Source organism: Beta vulgaris, chromosome 5 (assembly GCF_026745355.1).
Source record: "Beta vulgaris subsp. vulgaris cultivar EL10 chromosome 5, EL10.2, whole genome shotgun sequence".
NCBI classification, from domain to species: domain Eukaryota; kingdom Viridiplantae; phylum Streptophyta; class Magnoliopsida; order Caryophyllales; family Amaranthaceae; genus Beta; species Beta vulgaris.
This window is the reverse complement of record NC_079206.1, coordinates 32,366,653-32,385,231: the sequence shown is the minus strand read 5'-3', so window position 1 is coordinate 32,385,231 and position 18,579 is coordinate 32,366,653. Positions and strand designations below refer to the sequence as shown.

Below are 18,579 nucleotides of genomic sequence, written 5' to 3'. Positions count from 1 at the left end.
AGGCTAGGAGGAAGATCTCTAATTTCATACAAGATGAGGATGAGAGTTTGAATGAGGCATGGGATAGGTTCAAAGACCTCCGAAGTCGTGTCCGCACCATGGGTATAGTCAATGGATGTTGATGCAAAGCTTCTATGATGGGTTGTTCCTCATGACTAGAGCTAGTCTTGATCCGGAGCGGGGGGTCAACTCACCAAACTACCGGTTGATAACATTGAGCCCACCATAGAGGAGGTTGTGAGGCATTACTCTTCGGGGAACACAAGGTCTACAAGCAAGAAGGCTAGTGGCAAAGGGAAGTATGATGTAGATGCTATGGATCATATCCATGCCAAGCTAGACACTCTAGCTAAGAAACTGAGAAGGTGAACTTGGCATCCCCAAGCCAACCACCTTCCCAAGCTTTCTCTTGTGAAATTTGTGGGGGCACCGATCATGCAAGCTCTTATTGTGGAGGATCTACGGAACATGTCGCATGGGTTGGTGCAAGGCAAGAGGGGCCTTCAAACTTCAACAACCAAGGGAGGTGGAACAACCCTCTCAAGGATCATGGAAACACCCTCCACCACAAAATCACAACAACTACACATCCAACTTCCGACCACCGGTTTCAACCAACCACAACAAAGACCACCTTTGAGCCTAACCAACCAAAGCCTTCATCACTTGAGTCTACACTTCAACTTTTCCTTGCCCAACAAACCAAGACCAATGCCGATAATGATAAGAAATATGGGGATATTCACTCTTCCTTGCAACAAATGCAAGCTCACAACAAAATGATTGAGACCCAACTTGCTCAAATTGCCCAACAAGTAAGCAACACCACTTCCCCTTACTAAATTCCAAGCCAACCCGTGATTCACGAGCATGCCAAGGCCATTACTTTGAGATCCGGAGCAAATTATGAGGGGCCTAAGATGCCTAGTGAGGTGAATGACAGCTCGGAAGTTGAGAAAAAAGGGAGTGAAGGTGAGGTTGAGAAAAAGGGGAGTGAAGGTGAGGTTGAGAAGCTTCTTGAAGAAGTAATAGTGAAGGATGAAAGTGATGTTGTACCGAGTCAAGAGAAAGAAGTTCATGAGCAACGCAACGAGGCTAGTCAAGCGACACCCAAGGCTTATGTGCCTCCGGTTCCTTTTCCTCAAAGGTTAGCTAAGAAACAACTCAATGATAAATTCATGAAGTTCTTGGAAGTCATGAAAGGACTTCAAGTGCATATCCCTTTCCTCCAAGCCATGTCTCAAATGCCCACTTATGCCAAGTTTCTTAAGGAGCTCCTCTCCAATAAGACCAAGCTCGAGGAAAGTGCTACTATTGCTTTGACCGCCGAAGTTAGTGCCGTACTTCAAAACAAGCTCCCCAAGAACTTGAAGATCCGGGGCATTTTCTATTCCTTTGAAGATTGGGGACTTGGAGCCCAAGAGGGCCTTGGCGATTTGGGGGCGAGTGTGAGTTTGATGCCCTTGTCCATAGCTAAGCAACTTAATTTTGAACTCAAGCCTACAAGGAGGGTCATTCAACTCGCCGATAGATCGGTGAAGGTCCATTGGAGAGTTGGAGGATGTGCCGGTCCAAGTTGGAAGGGTCTTCATCTCTTGTGACTTTGTGGTTATGAAGATGGAGGAAGACTCCCAAGTTCCTCTTATACTTGGGAGGCCTTTCCTTAAAACGGCTGGGGTTCTTGTTGATATGAAACGTGATGTGCTTACATTAAGGGTAGGAGATGAGAGCATGGAGTTTTCTTTCAAGCGATCAATGAAGTCTCCAATCATGGAAGAATGAAGAGATAGATAGTTTTGATGAGGAGGTTTGAGTTGAAGGGTATGAGGAATAAGAAGGACCCTTTGGAAGATGTACTTTTGGGCGAGGATTTGGAGGATAATGAGGAAGGGAAGAACTTCAAGCTTGCCATGGATGCCTCTCCAACCTATTGTGCTAAGGAGAAGATCGAAGACCTTGAAAGCCCTTGAGGTGCCTTCACCTAAGGAGGAGAGTTCTAAGCCTCCTCCCAAGGTAGAGTTGAAACCCCTTCCCCCTTCTTTAAAATATGCATTTCTTGGTGAGGGTGAGACTTACCCGGTGATGGTCAATGCTATGCTTGAAGGCACTCAACTTACTCAACTTCTTGATGTCCTTCGGGAACATAGAAGTGCCATTGGGTATAGCATTGAAGATCTCAAGGGGCTAAGTCCTACCTTATGCATGCATAGAATTCATCTTGATGACGATCATGCTTCTTCTATTGAGCCTCAAAGAGGTTGAATCCCAATATGAAGGAAGTGGTCAAAAAGGAGGTCTTGAAACTCCTTGAGGCGGGGATAATCTACCCTATCTCCGATAGCCGTGGGTTAGTCCCGTCCATGTGGTCCCTAAAAAGGGAGGCATGACCGTCATCACCAATGAAAAGGGAGAGCTAATCTCTACTAGATCGGTGACCAGGTGGCGTATGTGCATTGATTACCGGAGATTGAATAAAGCCACCCGGAAAGATCATTTCCCCATCCCTTTTATAGATCAAATGTTGGAAAGGTTGGCGGGTCATTCCCATTTTTGGTACCTTTGGTTATCGAAGGATGCCATTTGGCTTGTGCAATGCGCCCTCTACATTCCAAAGATGTATGGCCGCCATCTTTTCGGACATGTTGGAAGACACCATTGACGTATTCATGGATGACTTCTCCGTGGTAGGTTCATCTTTTGACGATTGTCTCAATAACTTGAAAAATGTGCTTCAAAGATGTCAAAAGATGAATCTAGTGCTTAATTGGGAGGTATGTCACTTCATGGTTCACTAGTAGAATAAATGCTATTTGCTGCGGTGATATTGCTGCGGTTTTACCTATACGCAGCAATATTACACACAAAAAGAAAAGAAAAAATAGAAAATAATAATATTGCTGCAGTTCCCGCCCAAAACCGCAGCAATATTGTTCAACTGATACATTTTGAAAAAAATGTGGGGCCTGGAGAGACTAATATTGCTGCGGTTTTGGGCGGAAAACCGCAGCAATATAATAAAAAAATATTTTTAAAATATATTGCTGCGGTTTCCCGCCCAAAGCTGCAGCAATATTGTCTGCTCTAAAAAAAAAGGACGCGCGACCCAATTAGGGTTTTCTTCTTCCTTTACAACTCCTCCCAGCCGTTTTTTCTAATTCTTCTATCCTCACTCTCTCTCCTCTCTCTCTCCCTCTCTCCCTCTCTCTCCTCTCTCTCTCCCTCTCTCCCTCTCTCTCCTCACTCTCTCTCATTTCCTCCGTCGTGCTTCAACTTCAACCATCAGATCTGACCTCTCTCCTCTTCTTTGTCGTTCGTCAATCTTCGTCCTCCGTCGTTCGTCATTCTTCGTTCTTCGTCGTCATATCTGGTTTGTTCGTTTTCGTTCGTTTTGGTTCGTTTTGTAAGAAATTAATCTCCCTCTCCTCTTCCTTTTCGTTCGTTTGTAGTCGGCTGGCAATTTGTTCGTGAGTCGAAATTTGGTTCGTAAAGCAATTGAAGCACAGCGAAGGTAGGAAAACGATGAAACCAAAACGATGAAACCAGTCTCAAGGTAGGAAAACGATGAAGAAATCTCCCTCTCCTCTTTGTTCGCGAACGAAGAAAACGATTTTTCAGATCTGGTTTTGAGACGCGAGCCACGATTTTTAGGACTTGAGGCCACCACCACGGTCCACTGCACCACCAAGTTTCGTCCGACGATTTTTTTATTTTTTCGTTTTTAGATCCGAATTTTTTTTTCGTGTAATTTTTATTTTCGCCAGATCTGTATTTTTTTTGTGTAATTTTTTTTGTAATTCGTCTTTTATTTATGTCTTGTTTTATTTTCTGGTAATTTCACCAGATCTATAATTTTTAGTTATTTCATATATTTTCTTTTCGTCAACTTTGTTGTTGATTATAAGATTCTGTGAATTAGGTGATAGTGGATGGATTAATTGCATGATTTTAATTCAAATTTGATAGCAAAATGCAAAAAAAAAAAAAAAAATAATAATTTTTTTGTTACCAAGACCTATTGCTGCGGTTTTGGACCAAAACCGCATCAATAGTTTGACATATTGCTGCGGTTTTGGCCCAAAACCACAGCAATACTCTCTGTTAAATATATAATACATAAAAATATTGCTGCGGTTTGGCCTAAAAACCGCAGCAATATAATTAATACCTATTGCTGCGCGCCCAAAACCGCAGCAATATGACACTTTTTAACCGCAGCAAATAGCATTTATTCTACTAGTGGTTGAGGATGGCATTGTGTTGGGACATAAGATCTCCCACAAGGGAATTGAGGTAGATAGGGCCAAGCATGAGGGCATAGAGAAGTTACCCCCACCTACTACGGTGAAGGGAGTGCGTTCTTTTTTGGGTCATGCCGGTTTCTATCGCCGGTTCATAAAAGACTTCTCTAAGATTGTTAGGCCCCTATCTAGCCTCTTGCAAAAAGATAACGAGTTTGTTTTTGATGATGATTGCATGAACGCTTTTGAGACTTTAAAGCATGCCCTTATTTCCGCCCCCATTGTGCAAGCTCCGGACTGGAGCTTGCCTTTTGAACTAATGTGTGATGCTAGTGATTATGCAGTGGGAGCCGTTTTAGGGCAAAGAAAAGAGGGAAAGCTTCATGTGGTTCACTATGCGAGTAAGACACTTGATTCGGCTCAAAAGAACTATGCCACAACGGAGAAAGAGTTGTTAGCGGTGGTGTTTGCCTTTGATAAGTTTCGGCCTTATATTGTGTGCTCCAAAGTGGTAGTGTACACGAACCACTCGGCAACCAAATATCTTATGTCCAAGAAAGATGCGAAGCCGCGATTGATTAGATGGATCTTGCTCCTCCAAGAATTTGATATTGAGATTAAAGACAAGAAGGGAACGGAAAACTTGGTGGCCGACCACCTTTCACGGCTACCTTTGATTGAAGACTCCCCCTCCCATGAGCTTCCCATTGATGATAGCTTAAAGGATGATCTCCTATACTCCATCAAATCCCTTGATACCCCATGGTTTGTCGACATGGCGAACTACTTGGCTTGTGGGATTATTCCTTTTGAGTTTACATATCAACAACGAAGGCGGTTTCTCCATGATTCTAAGGTTTATGCGTGGGAGGACCCACTTTTGTTCAAATGGGGAGAGGATGGTTTATACCGGAGACGCCTTCCCGATGATGAGATAGCAAGTCTGATAGAGAAATGTCATTCATCCCCTTTTGGAGAACATATGGGCTCCGACAAGACCGTTGCCAAGATCTTATCATGTGGATTGTGGTGGCCCACAATGTTCAAGGATGTTTGGAGCTTTGTTAAAGCTTGCGATCGGTGTCAAAGGGTTGGCAACATCTCAAAAAGGCATGAATTACCCCTCACCAACATTCTAGAGTTGGAGATCTTTGATGTTTGGGGGCTGGATTTCATGGGACCTTTCCCTTCTTCACTTAGTAACTCCTATATTTTAGTGGCGGTTGACTATGTCTCCAAATGGGTGGAAGCAATCGCCTCTCCTACAAACGATGCTAAGGTAGTTACCAAGCTCTTCAAGTCCATGATATTCCCGAGGTTTGGGGTTCCAAGGGCCGTGATTAGTGATAGGGGATCCCATTTCCTCAAAAAGAGTTTCCAAGCACTCCTCTCCAAGTATGGGGTGCATCATAAAATGGGGCTCTCCTATCATCCACAATGTAGCGGCCAAACGGAAGTGTCAAATAGGGAGGTGAAGCTCACCTTGGAGAAAACCGTGAACCGATCTCGCAAGGATTGGTCATTAAAGCTTGATGATGCTTTATGGGCCTATAGGACAACTTTTAAGACACCAATTGGCACAACCCCCTACAAGCTTGTGTATGGCAAATCATGCCACTTGCCAATTGAGTTAGAGCACAAAGCATATTGGGCCATCAAGCTTTTTAATTTTGACCTCAAGTCATCCGGGGAAAGAAGACTTTTGGATGCTCATGAGCTCGAAGAGCTTAGGCGGGATGCCTATGAAAATGCTAGGATTTACAAGGAGAGCACTAAGGCGTGGCATTATCGAAGGATAATGAAGAGAGAATTCAAGGTAGGAGACAAGGTCCTTCTCTTCAACTCTAGGCTAAGACTCTTTTCGGGGAAACTTAAGTCTAGGTGGAGTGGACCGTTTGAAGTAAAAACGGTGTTCCCGAATGGAGCGGTGGAAGTGTGGAGTGAAGAAAAAGGGACGTTCAAAGTAAATGGGCAAAGACTCAAGGTATACCATGATGGAACCCAAATTGAGCACATTGGTCACATTGCTTTGGATGACTACCCCCTTTCCCTATGAGAATTCTAATTGTAGGGAAGTCAAGCTAATGACTTTAAAGAAGCGCTTACGGGAGGCAACCCAGGTTCCAAGCTTTGAAAAAAAAAAAAAAAAGAGAGAGAGGAGTGAATAAGAGGTTTGTCATGAGAAAAATTGAAAGAGGAGTGAAAAAATATAAAAAATTGGCTAAGTGTTGAAGAAGGGAAGGAGGAGCGAGCCAAAAGAGCCCAAAAGGGGCGCTCCTCAAAAATAGGAGCGGGCGCTCCATCCTTCCGCAAAAATCAGAAAGAAGGCAGAGAGTTGGAGCGTGGGGGGAGCGCGCAAGGAGCGGGCGCTCCGTCCCACGAAAATTTTTTGAAGGAAAAACGGAACGTTGGAGCGGGCGCTCCATAGAGGTTACGCGTCTTTTTGTTAAACCCCCTTTTTCCCACACTCACAATCGGCCCTTCTCTCTCACTCACATTTCATTCAAACCCTATTTTCTCTCTCTAACCTCCATTTAAAATCCACCTTCAAACCTTCATTTCTCAATATTTTCACTCACTTCCTTCACAAAACCTTCATATTTTCTCCTCCTCTACACAAAGAACCCACTTTTGTCCAAAAGTCCCAAATTCAAAAATTCATCATCACTTAAAAGTTAAAGTTTGGGGGAGATTTCTTGAACAAAAAGGGTAAGGAGCACGATTGAAGCTTGAAATCGCCTACATTGTTCGCAATTGGGAATTTCTTCACCCCTCTTAAAGAGGGAGGTAAAACCCTAACCGTGACTTTCATTTTTCTTCTAGATTTGGCTAGTAAATTTGAATATATGATGATTGTGGTGCTTCTTGTGGACTTAACTGGTAGATTTAGATAGATTTTGATTTTTTTTATCTGATTTTTGGAATTTTTGGAATTTTTGTGTGATTTCTTTCGTTCTTTTTCTTTTAGTTACTTACTCCTTTTATCTTTCTAGTTCCTTTTATTTTTTATTTTTTTTATATAGTCTCTTTTCAATTTTTCTTAATTTTTTTACTTTGATTTTTTTCTTGTTTTAGTCGGTGCCCTAATTTTTGTGTTTGTTTGTTGGGTTGAGCTCGTGTCTTTTGATTTCTCAAAAACTATTACTTGGTTGAGATATTCTCTTTAAAATCCAAGCATGTTTCGTTCGCGTAAAAAAAGTAAGAAAGATCATGGCTCCACCTCCCAAAAGAACCCAAAGGGCACCCTTCCAGCTCTTAAGTTCGCCAACCCCAAACATAAACGTTGGTATGGCGAACTTAAGTGCCGAAAGATCAAGGCTTCCAAGTTTTTCCATGGTGACACCCTTGAAAGTCTAGGGATAAGGACTGATGTAAGGTGTGCCTTGTTTGTTTTAGGCATGGAACGCTTTTACACGTTTAGCGCTTTGACGTATGAGCGCCTCACCTTGGAATTCTTAGCCTCTCTCGAGAGACGTGAGGTTGAGGGACATGAGGGGGAGTATGAAATCTCCTTCCAATTGTTCAATCAACCCCAATGCATCTCTTTGGCGAGGCTTAATGAAATTTTCCAATATCATGCCTCAAACGCCATTCGCAATCCCGAGATTTGGCAATACCCCATCTTCTATCAAAGGGATGTATTTTGGCGCGACATTGCCGGATACGCCCCTTTTGATCCAAAGACAAGATATTCCTCTCACATGCATTCCCCCATTCTTATATACATTCACCGCCTCCTTGTTACCTCCATTTACTCAAAAAAAGGAACCAAGTAAGGTAGCATCGGAGGAGGTGAGTGCACTCTACATTACCGCCCATCACCCTGAAGAATTTGGGGGCAAGCTGAATTTCGGATTTCTATTTCTCCAACGGTGTCTTGCTATACGCCGTGGGGAATTATTCAAATCCGATATTCATTGTGGGGGATGGTTACTATCATTGCCTCCGCTCTTGGGTTTGGGGAGCAACTCTCTTTGTTGACTCCAGTTGATGAGAACCCCTTCCTTGATTTGAATTATATTAAAGCCGCCGGGTGGATTGACTTTACCCCCGATCCCGAGCGGTTTGTTTGGAAGGTAAGGGGTCGTCATCACTGTTACCTCCCAAACCCAGCGGTGACCACCTTTGATCGTGACGGGGAGGATGCTGAGATTCTTCTCATCCCTTTTAAGCCCCCCGTCGCGGAAGCCCAGGCCGCACGCGGCAACTTAGCTCCTCCTCTCCATCAAGAGGAGCCGAGTTCCAGCCGGCATGCCTAAGTGTCATCCTGCTCTTTTGACTATGAGGGGGCCTATCATTGTCTTGCTCTCAATCAAGATCGTATGATGAATATGATCCAAGGCATGAGAGAAGACTTGAGTGGTATGATGGTACAAACTAATGCTATGTATCATCACCATGTGTAGAGTGGAAATGTTGACCCTTATGTCAACTTTCCAAATTGGCCTCCTCAACATGGGCCAGTACCGGGATGGAATGAACGCCAACCCACGTACCCGCATTGGCCCCAACGAGACCCACCCTATGATTGGCGAGCACCCGGGGATTTCAACCCCATGGGTGATCCCGCTTATCCCCACCCCTATGGCGCTTGGCCGCCGGGCTACACGGGCGGTTGGGAGCCTCATGGCCCCCCTCCGGGAGCCGGTCCATCTCACATGGACGAGGACTAGTTCCTTTTGCCCCGCTCCCCCTTTACTTCTTTTGAATGATTGCACCGAGGACGGTGCCTTGATTGTTTGTGGGGTGTTTATATTTGATTATGCTCGCGGGATGTGGCTTCTTTTTTTAAGGGTTTGGGGTGTCTTTTTGGGTGCGCGTCTTAGAGAGGATGCATTGCTAGGTCGGGTTTACGAGGCATGATAGGAGAGTGTGCTTCATTGTTTATTGCCTTGAGGAATTTGATGAGAACGACCATGGTTGATTGTTTTTCTTGTATATTACATGTATATGACTTTTTCCTATTTCTACTCTTTTTGTTGCTTTGTATATATCTTTTTGCTTTACTTTTCTTTTTATTTTCTTCTCATTTTCTTTAGGTCTTAGACTTGCATGTAGTATAGTTGCATGGCATGATAGCTTTGCATGTAGCTTATAATTTGCATATAGGATTTGTCTTTGATAGTTAACAATTTTTTTTTTCTTTTTTCCTTTTTTTTTTTAAAACATCAAAAAGATTTTTGCATCACCTAATTAAGGAATAACTATATGATATGAATTTAGAGGTTAGAGGTTGGGAACTTGGCTTTTGAGTAGGGGTGAATTAGCTTGAGTGTCTTATGTGTTCGTTAGGAGTATTAGGGGTGCTTTAAGCTTGGATGCCTAGGTCTTGGTACTAATAGACCCCTCGATTGTCCGAGACTCGCCTTAACGTGAATTAATGTCACTATTTCCCTATAAAAAGTCTTTACTCTCTCCTTTGACCTTGGATAAGCCTTTTAGCTACCTTGCTAGCTCAATCAAATGGAAGGCTAGTAGCCTTGAAAAAAAAAATAAAAAAAATGAAAAGAAAAGAGCCCTTTGGCCAATTGGATCAATAAGTGGTGCATAAGAACCCACAAGGCTAGTAGCCTATAGTTCAAAAACATCATCATGCTTTGGCCCCTAGAGATGCTCCAATGCCTTGGGTATGAGCTACCTTACCCTCTTATCGCGTCTCATATCGAGTGCTCGGTACCGTGCCTCAGAAACATGACTATCGAGTGAGAGGTAGACCGCGTGAGGAGGTAGTCTAGGGCTCTTGCAACAAAAAAAAAAAAAGGAAGTTAGCTAGTGAATAAATAGGCTAGCTTGGGGGATCTTGTGAGCTTGTGGGGCGCGATTGGTGCAAGGTTGAGCGAGTTTTTCAATTTTTTAGGGAAAGGTTTCACTTAAAATCAATGAGGGCTTGTGTGATAGTTGAGCATCCTCTAAGACAATCATTTTCTTTGCACACTAGCTTAGAGCACCCCTTTGACCCCTAACTTGTGGATAAGGAAGGACGGCTATAAGCTTCGAAAGTTGGTCGAGATTTCCCTTTGCCTTGACACCTCTTATAAGACGAGAACCTTAATTTTGTGATGCCCTTTATAGTTTTCATTCATGCATTGGTTTCCTTGAGATTGTTGATTGCTTGAGGACAAACAATTGGCAAGCTTGGCGGATTTCGATAAGTGGACTTTAGGTTCACTTATTTGCATTTAGTTTAGGTCATTTAGATTCATTTTAGGCCATATAGTTTCCTTTTTCTTCCTCTTTTCCATCATTTCTCATATTCTCATGTTTAGCATTTCGTTTTAGTTTATTTGCATATTATTAGGTTGCATATAGGTCATTTCATTTGCATGTGCATTCTACCCCCCCTTCCCCATCTAATATGTTCTTGGAGTGTTTTGAAGTAAAGATAAGCAAGGAAGAGGCTCCAAGCACAGGAGCGGGCGCTCCTGAGGAAGAGGAGCGGGCGCTCCTGAGGAAGAGGAGCAGGCGCTCCATATTAGACAAAAGGCAAATGGCAGTAGCATGGAGCGGCCCAGGAGCGATCAAGGAGCTGTCGCTCCAAGGCTGGAGCGGGCGCTCCATGTTAGTAAGAGCGGCCGCTCCATCGTCAAATTTTCTCACTGTTGGCAGAAACTTGGAGCGGCCCGGGAGCGCTGCAGGAGCAGGCGCTCCATATTGGCAGGAGCGGGCGCTCCAACGCCCAGATTTTCCATTCTTTTTGTTTCGTCTTTTACAACTTTGCCCTTATTTCTACGGGGTATAAAACCAGTTTTGTAATAATTCTAAGACCAAGCTTTTAATTTCGGTATTAATTAGTTCTAATTAGAGAGAGTTTTTAGAGAGATAAGTAGAACTTATAGAGAGAAACTATATCTAAACTTTTGAATGTGGGTTATTGAAGCTATTTCAATGGAGTTTTACATTTGATTTTCATCCATCTTTGAGTATTTCTTCTATCTCTTCTCTTTATTGACTTTTAAACTTGTTTTAGTATTGATTAGGAGTAATTAGTTGATGATTAACTTATTAGATATGATTTTCACCATTGTTGCTTGACCATTGATGCTTCAAGCTTTTTATTTATTCATTTCCATGGCTAGTGAGTAGATTAGTAGCTAGGGGAAGGGGATGACCTTGTTAAGATCATGTGTTGGCCTTGAAAGTTAAGCTTGGGGTGTGATTTGGGTGAGATTGTGTTGTCTAGCTGATTTGATTGCCTTGTTTATTTGATTGATCACCATTTGAACTTGTTGTGGAAATCTAAGGTGAAGGATTGAGACATGAAACCTTAGATAGACCTTTAGCTAGATTTTAGGTTGGCTTCACCATGAAAATAGGTGATTGACTCCCTAGGACCTTATTTGGGTCGCTATGAGTTGTGGAAATGCTTGATTAATTGATTTTACCATGAGAATAGGTAAATTCGGTTGATCAAGCCCTCTTAATTAGCTCGAGAGAGTAATTAGGAAACGTTTGAGTGACTTAGTCCCCTAATAGACCCTAATGAATCCCCTTGGCTTGACAATTTGGTTAATTATTTGTTAGCTTGTGAATCCCCTATCCCTAGTGTCCTTTTAATATAGTTTGATTCGGATCATTTAATCTATTTGTTAGTTCCTTAGTTCCTAATTTCTTAGTTGTTCACTAATCTCAAAAACCTCCAAAAATAGGCTTAGCTCGCAAAATCGCATTCAACCCTTGATTAATCTTTGCTTCCTTGTGGATTCGACCCTTTCTTACCCTATATTAGGCTAAGTTAGGTATTTAATTTGGCACGTGCAACGACCGTGTCAAGCAACCGTACTGGCATATGTTAATCTAAGAGTTGTTAATGCCTGACCAAGGATTAACGAAATACTTTATTTATTTGAATCTCAATCCAAGTGTTGTTGAACTGTATTATATTGATTAAGCTGGTATAAGCATGGTGGACCGATCGATTGCCCTAGGCTTTTAATTATTTGATAAATTTCCATTTTTCTGCTTTCTAGTTTATTCTAGTTTAGTTATGAATTCCTTAATTATTTTCCTCTCTTGAAGTAGTTAGATAATTGGGCATAAATCTGTAGAACTCCTCTCCATGTGGATCGACCCGTATTTTCCAGTTTTATGTTAGACAGCACCGTGCACTTGCGGTATATTTTGAAACACATCATGTTTTTGGCGCCATTGCTGGGAAGACGGCTAGTTTCTATAGCTTTCTTATCAGTTATTTAACTATTTCTGCTGTCTCATTGGAACTTCAAGTTCCAATTGAGGCCATCTCACTGCAAATTCTTCTTTGTTTTTTTATGCCAAGGTCTAAAAGAACAGGTACTCAAGTTCTAACTGATCCTGATCTTGAGAAAACCCTCCAGCAGCTCAAGAAGACACAAAAGAAGAAAAAGCAGTCTGCTAATCAGGGAAAAACCACGGAAGAACCAACAGAATCAATCATGCCTCCTAAGTCATTGAAGTGTTATGGGGTACCTTCTGCTGGCAATGTTCCCACAGGCGCTACTATGCCTGATATAAAAACAGCCAACTTCGAAATCAAGCCTGCCCTCATTAATATGATCCAGCAGAATCAGTTTGGTGAGCATCCATCTGAAGACCCTGCAAATCATTTACAACGGTTTCAACAACTCTGTCGTATCGTTAAGCACCAAGGGGTCACTCCTGATCAGTTGAAGGTCATGTCTTCGAATTTTCATTAAAGGACAAGGCACATAAGTGGCTGAACGATGTCAATGAAACTAAGTGGGGTGCTATATCTGAAGCATTCCTGAAAGAGTACTACCCTCCCACCAAGACTGCAGAAATAAGACATAAGCTTGCCACCTTCCAACAAGAACCCGATGAAACACTGAAGGAAGCATGGAATAGTTTCAAGGATGTGCAGAGAGAATGCCCACACCACAATCTGGATAAGTGGCTCATCACCCAAGCATTCTACAATAGTCTACAACCTCATATCAAGAGTACAATTGATTCATCTGCAGGGGGTGTCTTCCTAGATAAGGGGGTAGATGAAGGATACGATTTTCTGGCCAACTTAGCAGCGAATGATCATAGTTCCTCCAGGACTATTACAAAGAAAAAGTTGGATGCTGATGCATATGCCTTGTTGTCTTCACAAGTAGCACAGTTGAGCATGAAGATGGACTCACTGAAATCTTCGCAGTCTAGTACTCCTCCCATGAGTATTAATGCGATGCCTTCCATGGCTCCTATTACTTCCTCCTTTTGTGAAGTGTGTGGTGTTCAAGGCCACTTTGGTCATGATTGTTGCAACAGTCAACCTGATCCGAATCAGATAGAGCATGCAAATGCTTTTCAGCAGAGACCACACAACCCCTACTCTAACATTTACAACCCAGGTTGGAGAGATCATCCTAATTTTCCTACAAGAACAACAATGTTCAGAATCCTCAACCTCCACCACAATCTTCCAACCAACCACCACATCAAAACCCACCACAACATGCTGCTAGACAACCGTATTATCAAGGGGATCCTCAGAACCCCCCTCCTGGTTTCAATAGGCCTTCACACCAAGGCTGTCAGCAGCAAGCTCCTCAGAATGCCAACTCTCAAGAGCCTACTATGTCTGATCTAATGAAAATGATGGTTTCTAGTAGAAAAATCATGAGGAGAGCATAAGGAGCTGAAGAACACCACCAAACATTTGGAGACTCAACTTGCTCATGTGGCTGGGAATAATGCACAGAGGCAACCAGGTCATCTGCCGGAGCAACCAATTCCTAAAGAAACTGCTAATGCTGTCACTCTTCGAAGCGGTACACAATATGATGCCCCACCTATGCCTACTGATGATTCCATACCTCCAGTTCAGAATGATGTTGTGGATGACAATGAAGGTGAGGATAGCTCCAGAACTGAAGTTCAGAGCGGGAAAGTGGATGACGCAGCGAAACGCAAGGAGAAGGTTACTGATTCTCCTACTCCACCACTACCTTTCCCCCATAGGATGCAAAAATCAAAGATCGATCAACAACTTGGTAAATTTATGTCTATAATAAAAAATCTTGAGGTAACAATTCCTTTCACTGATTTAATTTCTCAAGTACCTGTGTATGCCAAGTTTCTGAAAGATATGATCACTAAAAAGAAAGATTTTGGTGGGATATATAGGGTTGCTTTAACTGAAGAATGCAGTGCTGTTCTGCAAAATAAAATTCCACCAAAATTAAAAGATCTTGGTAGTTTTTCCATCCCTTGTCATGTGGGTGCTTTGTTTATATATAAGGCTTTGTGTGATCTAGGTGCTAGTGTATCTGTTATGCCTTTATCTATCTGTAATAAACTGAACTTGGGTGCTTTAAAGTGCACACAAATTACTCTGCAAATGGCAAATCGATATGTGAAATATCCTTTGGGTATTCTAGAGTATGTACTTGTTAGAGTTGGAAAATTCTATATTCCTGTGGATTTTGTAGTACTTGATGATGCTGAGGAATGTCATGTCATGTGATTGTCAGTACTAAACTCACATATAGCCAACTTTCACAACTTCTTACAGTGGTTCGCATGCACAAGAAGGCTATTGGGTATAGTATTGATGATCTAAAGGGCATTAGTCCTGATTTTTGCATGCATAGAATTAACTTAGAAGAAGACCACCACCCTTGCATACAACCTCAAAGATGTTTGAATTCTAGTATGCAAGAGGTGGTGAAAAAGGAAATTATGAAACTAGTTGACGCGGGCATCATCTAGGGGGGGACTACTGCTGTTAAGAATGATAAGGATGAACTAATTCCTACTCGTACTATTACAGGTTGGCGGATGTGTATTGATTATCGCAGATTAAACACCGCCACTCTGAAAGATCATTTTCGTCTCCCTTTTATTGATCAGATGTTAGAAAGATTAGCAAAACATAAAATTTTCCTGTTATTTGGATGGATATTCAGGTTTCTTTCAGATTCCCATTCACCCAGCCGATCAGGAGAAGACGACGTTCACTTGTCCCTATGCCACTTTTGCATATCACAGAATGCCATTTGGTTTGTGCAACGCTCCTGCCACATTTCAGAGATGTATGATGGCCATTTTTCTGATTTCATCGAGAATATCATGGAGGTATTTATGGATGATTTTAGTGTTTATGGTTCTGACTTTGATGTGTGTTTGCATAATCTCACTAAAATTCTGAAACGTTTGAGGTTAATCTGGTTCTTAATTGGGAAAAGTGCCATTTCATGGTGAATGACGGAGTGGTACTTGGACACCTTATATCTGAGCGTGGCATCCAGGTGGACAGAGCAAAAATTGAGGTGATTGAGAAACTTCCTCCTCCTGTGAATGTCAAGGGAGTGAGGAGTTTTCTGGGTCATGCGGGTTTCTATCGCAGATTTATAAAAGACTTTTCAAAATTGCGAAACCCCTTACTCAATTGTTGCTCAAGGATGCCACTTTTGATTTTACTGATGCGTGTGTGGAGTCTTTTAACTGGATTAAGGAAGCATTGATCACTGCCGCTATCATACAACCTCCAGACTGGAGTCTCCCTTTCGAGATCATGTGTGATGCAAGTGATTATGCAGTTGGTGCTGTGCTTGGTCAACAGAAAAACAAAGTCCTCCATGCCATCTACTATGCCAGCAAGACCTTAGATGAAGCTCATGTCAACTATGCTACTATAGAGAAAGAGTTGTTGGCCATTGTTTATGCTCTTGACAAGTATCTCTTGGCCAAGAAAGAGGCCAAACCACGACTTATACGATGGATACTCTTACTACAAGAGTTTGATTTGGAGATCCGTGATAAGAAGGGTGCTGAGAATGTAGATGCATATCATCTCTCCCGGTTGAGGTTTGATTCAAGTGCTGACGGTCCCATAGATGATGCTTTTCCAGATGACCATCTTTTTGCTGTGTCTACTCAATCTCCATGGTATGCTGATTTTGCTAACTATTGTGTTAGTGATTTTGCATATGCTGAGAAGTTTTATCATGATGCCAAGCATTACTATTGGGAAGACCCACTCTTATACAAGAAGTGCTCAGATGGCTTGTTCCGACAATGTATAGTTGATTGGGAGATAGTTGGCATTCTCTAACATTGTCATAGTATGCCTTATAGTGGACATCTTGGCTCACAAGCCACAGCTTATAGAGTTCTCTAGAGTGGTTTTTATTGGCCTACTATTTTCAAAGATGCCTGAGCTTTTTGTCTTTCTTGTAATGAATGCCAACGAACGGGTAATATTTCCAAGAGACAAGAGATGCCACAGATGGGAATTTTGGAGATTGAACCATTTGATGTATGGGGCATTGATTTCATGGGACCTTTCCCTTCTTCTGGTGGAAACAGGTATATATTGGTTGCTGTGGATTATGTAACTAAGTGGGTTGAAGCTATGACTTCCATTACCAATGATTCTAAGGTAGTCATGAAGCTCTTCAAGAAGGTTATTTTCCCTCGATTTGGAGTCCCAAGAGTCTTGATCAGTGATGGGGGATCTCACTTTCATCAGAGAACCTTCAAAGCTTTACTGAAAAAATATGGAGTTACTCATAAAGTTGGTTTAGCTTATCATCCTCAGACTAGTGGTCAAGTTGAAGTCTCCAAGAGCGCATCTTGGAGAAGGTAGTCAACAGGTCAAGGAAGGATTGGTCACAAAAATTGGATGACACTTTGTGGGCTCTGCGAACTGCTTTTAAGACACCTCTAGGAACCACCCCATATCGATTAGTTTATGGCAAAGCTTGTCATTTATCAGTTAAAATGGATTATCTCTCAGCTTGGGCAGTTAAAGAAATTAACCTGGATTTGGAGGCTGCAGGGGAGGCAAGACTTCTTCAACTAAATGAGTTAGATAAGCTTCAACTAGAAGCATATGAAAACCACAAACTTTACAAGGAGCAAACAAAGAGATTTCATGACAAGATGATTATGAAGCGGGAGTTTCATGTTGGTGACAAAGTTCTATTATACAACTCTAGACTACGGCTCTTTCCTGGAAAGCTTAAGTCAAAATGGTCTGGACCTTTTGTTGTCACTGACGTGAAAGCACATGGAGTTATTGAAGTGGCCAATGCAGCTAGGACGAAGTTTAAAGTGAATGGGCAGCGTCTGAAACTGTACCATGAGGGAGCCTTTATCGGCCATGTAGAGGTTATGTACCTAGACAATCCCTGATTTTGAGAAGAGGTACTACGGTCGTGCAGGACCATCTAAACCAGCGCTTTGTAGGAGGCAACCCGTCTTTTCTTTTCTTCTTTGTTAGTTTAGATTATTCCTTTTTAATTTTCATTTTTTAATTTTTTAGAGTGGTGAGTGTACTAATATTTGGACGAGTTTAGTGTGTGTAGGAGGCAAATCTCATGGCATGCGAAAATTTTCAAGGAAAAATAACGTAAAATTAAACCCCCAGGTCAACCGGGGGAGCTCGCCCGACCGGGAGCGCAACCGTTTCTAGCAGAATGGAAAAAATCGAGAAAAAAAAGGTAACGCATTTTTTGCCCGACCGGGCGCGCAAGCGTTTCTATGGAATTTGGTGCCCTGTCAACCGGGCGAAAAAACTGAGCGTAATCTGGAAATCACCCGACCGAGCGGATTTCGCCCGGTCGACCGGGCGGAATGCCTTAACTTGCTAACGCCCAGTGCTGCAAAGAAACGAGAAAAAATTTTTGTCCGGTCGACCGGGCGGATACCCCAACGGGAATTTTTGAGCCTTTAATTTCTATCTCCTCCTCTTCGTTCTTTTCATATTCTCTCATATCTTCATCTTCTCCAAACCCTTGTTTTCTCTCTCCTCACTACCTCCCTACCAACTCTTTCTCCTACCTTTCTTCCCTCACCAATCTCATCTCCTCCTTCAAATTTTTTCCACCCTCCTTCTTTTTCTTCATCTCTCTCAAACAAAAAAAAAAAACAAAAATCCTCATCTTTTCTCCCACTCACTTCAATTCACCTTCTCACCCAAGTTCACCATGTCAAGGCCAAGCAAAAGGAGGCAAAGCTCAAGAGGGGAATCAAGCAATCAAATTCCACCGGATTCAACCTTCCCTAAGGTAATTTTTAAATCTTTAGAGCAAAAAGAAAAATTTCAAAAGTTGAAATTCTGCTAATTCCCACTCGTTTTGTTGATTCACAATCTTTGCATACTTTGGGTATATTTGCTGATACCAAGACTTTATTTGAGAAACTGGGTTTAGGAACTATGTTTGGCATGTTCTTTTGGATCTTTAGGCACCTCACCCTTGAATTTCTGAGTTCCCTAGAAGTAGGGAACAAAAATCAGGTTTTTCGTTTTCGCCTCATGAACGAGGATCGAGAACTCACACTAGGCCAATTAGCTGCTGTTTTTGGCCTATCCATCACTAGGGAACATCGCCACCCTCCCGACCTTCGCATC

The 18,579-nt window shown here is 42.3% G+C and overlaps 2 protein-coding genes and 2 non-coding genes across 4 annotated transcripts; 2 read left to right on the top strand and 2 right to left on the bottom strand.

The window, feature by feature from the left end:
• Positions 1–106, bottom strand: LOC125498147 (small nucleolar RNA R71). The gene has a single exon (XR_007274913.2). It is a non-coding gene; the product is annotated as a small nucleolar RNA R71 (small nucleolar RNA).
• Positions 107–920: 814 nt separating this feature from the next.
• LOC104893791 (uncharacterized) lies at positions 921–1,782 on the top strand. The gene is made up of 2 exons (XM_057394691.1): positions 921–1,535; positions 1,618–1,782. The coding sequence occupies exons 1-2, from the start codon at positions 921–923 to the stop codon at positions 1,780–1,782; spliced, it is 780 nt and encodes a 259-aa protein (XP_057250674.1).
• An 11,229-nt stretch (positions 1,783–13,011) lies between these two features.
• Positions 13,012–13,118, bottom strand: LOC125498039 (small nucleolar RNA R71). The gene has a single exon (XR_007274807.1). It is a non-coding gene; the product is annotated as a small nucleolar RNA R71 (small nucleolar RNA).
• A 3,828-nt stretch (positions 13,119–16,946) lies between these two features.
• Positions 16,947–17,360, top strand: LOC130591390 (uncharacterized). Its single transcript, XM_057394690.1, has one exon. The coding sequence runs from the start codon at positions 16,947–16,949 to the stop codon at positions 17,358–17,360; it is 414 nt and encodes a 137-aa protein (XP_057250673.1).
• Positions 17,361–18,579: the final 1,219 nt, after the last annotated feature.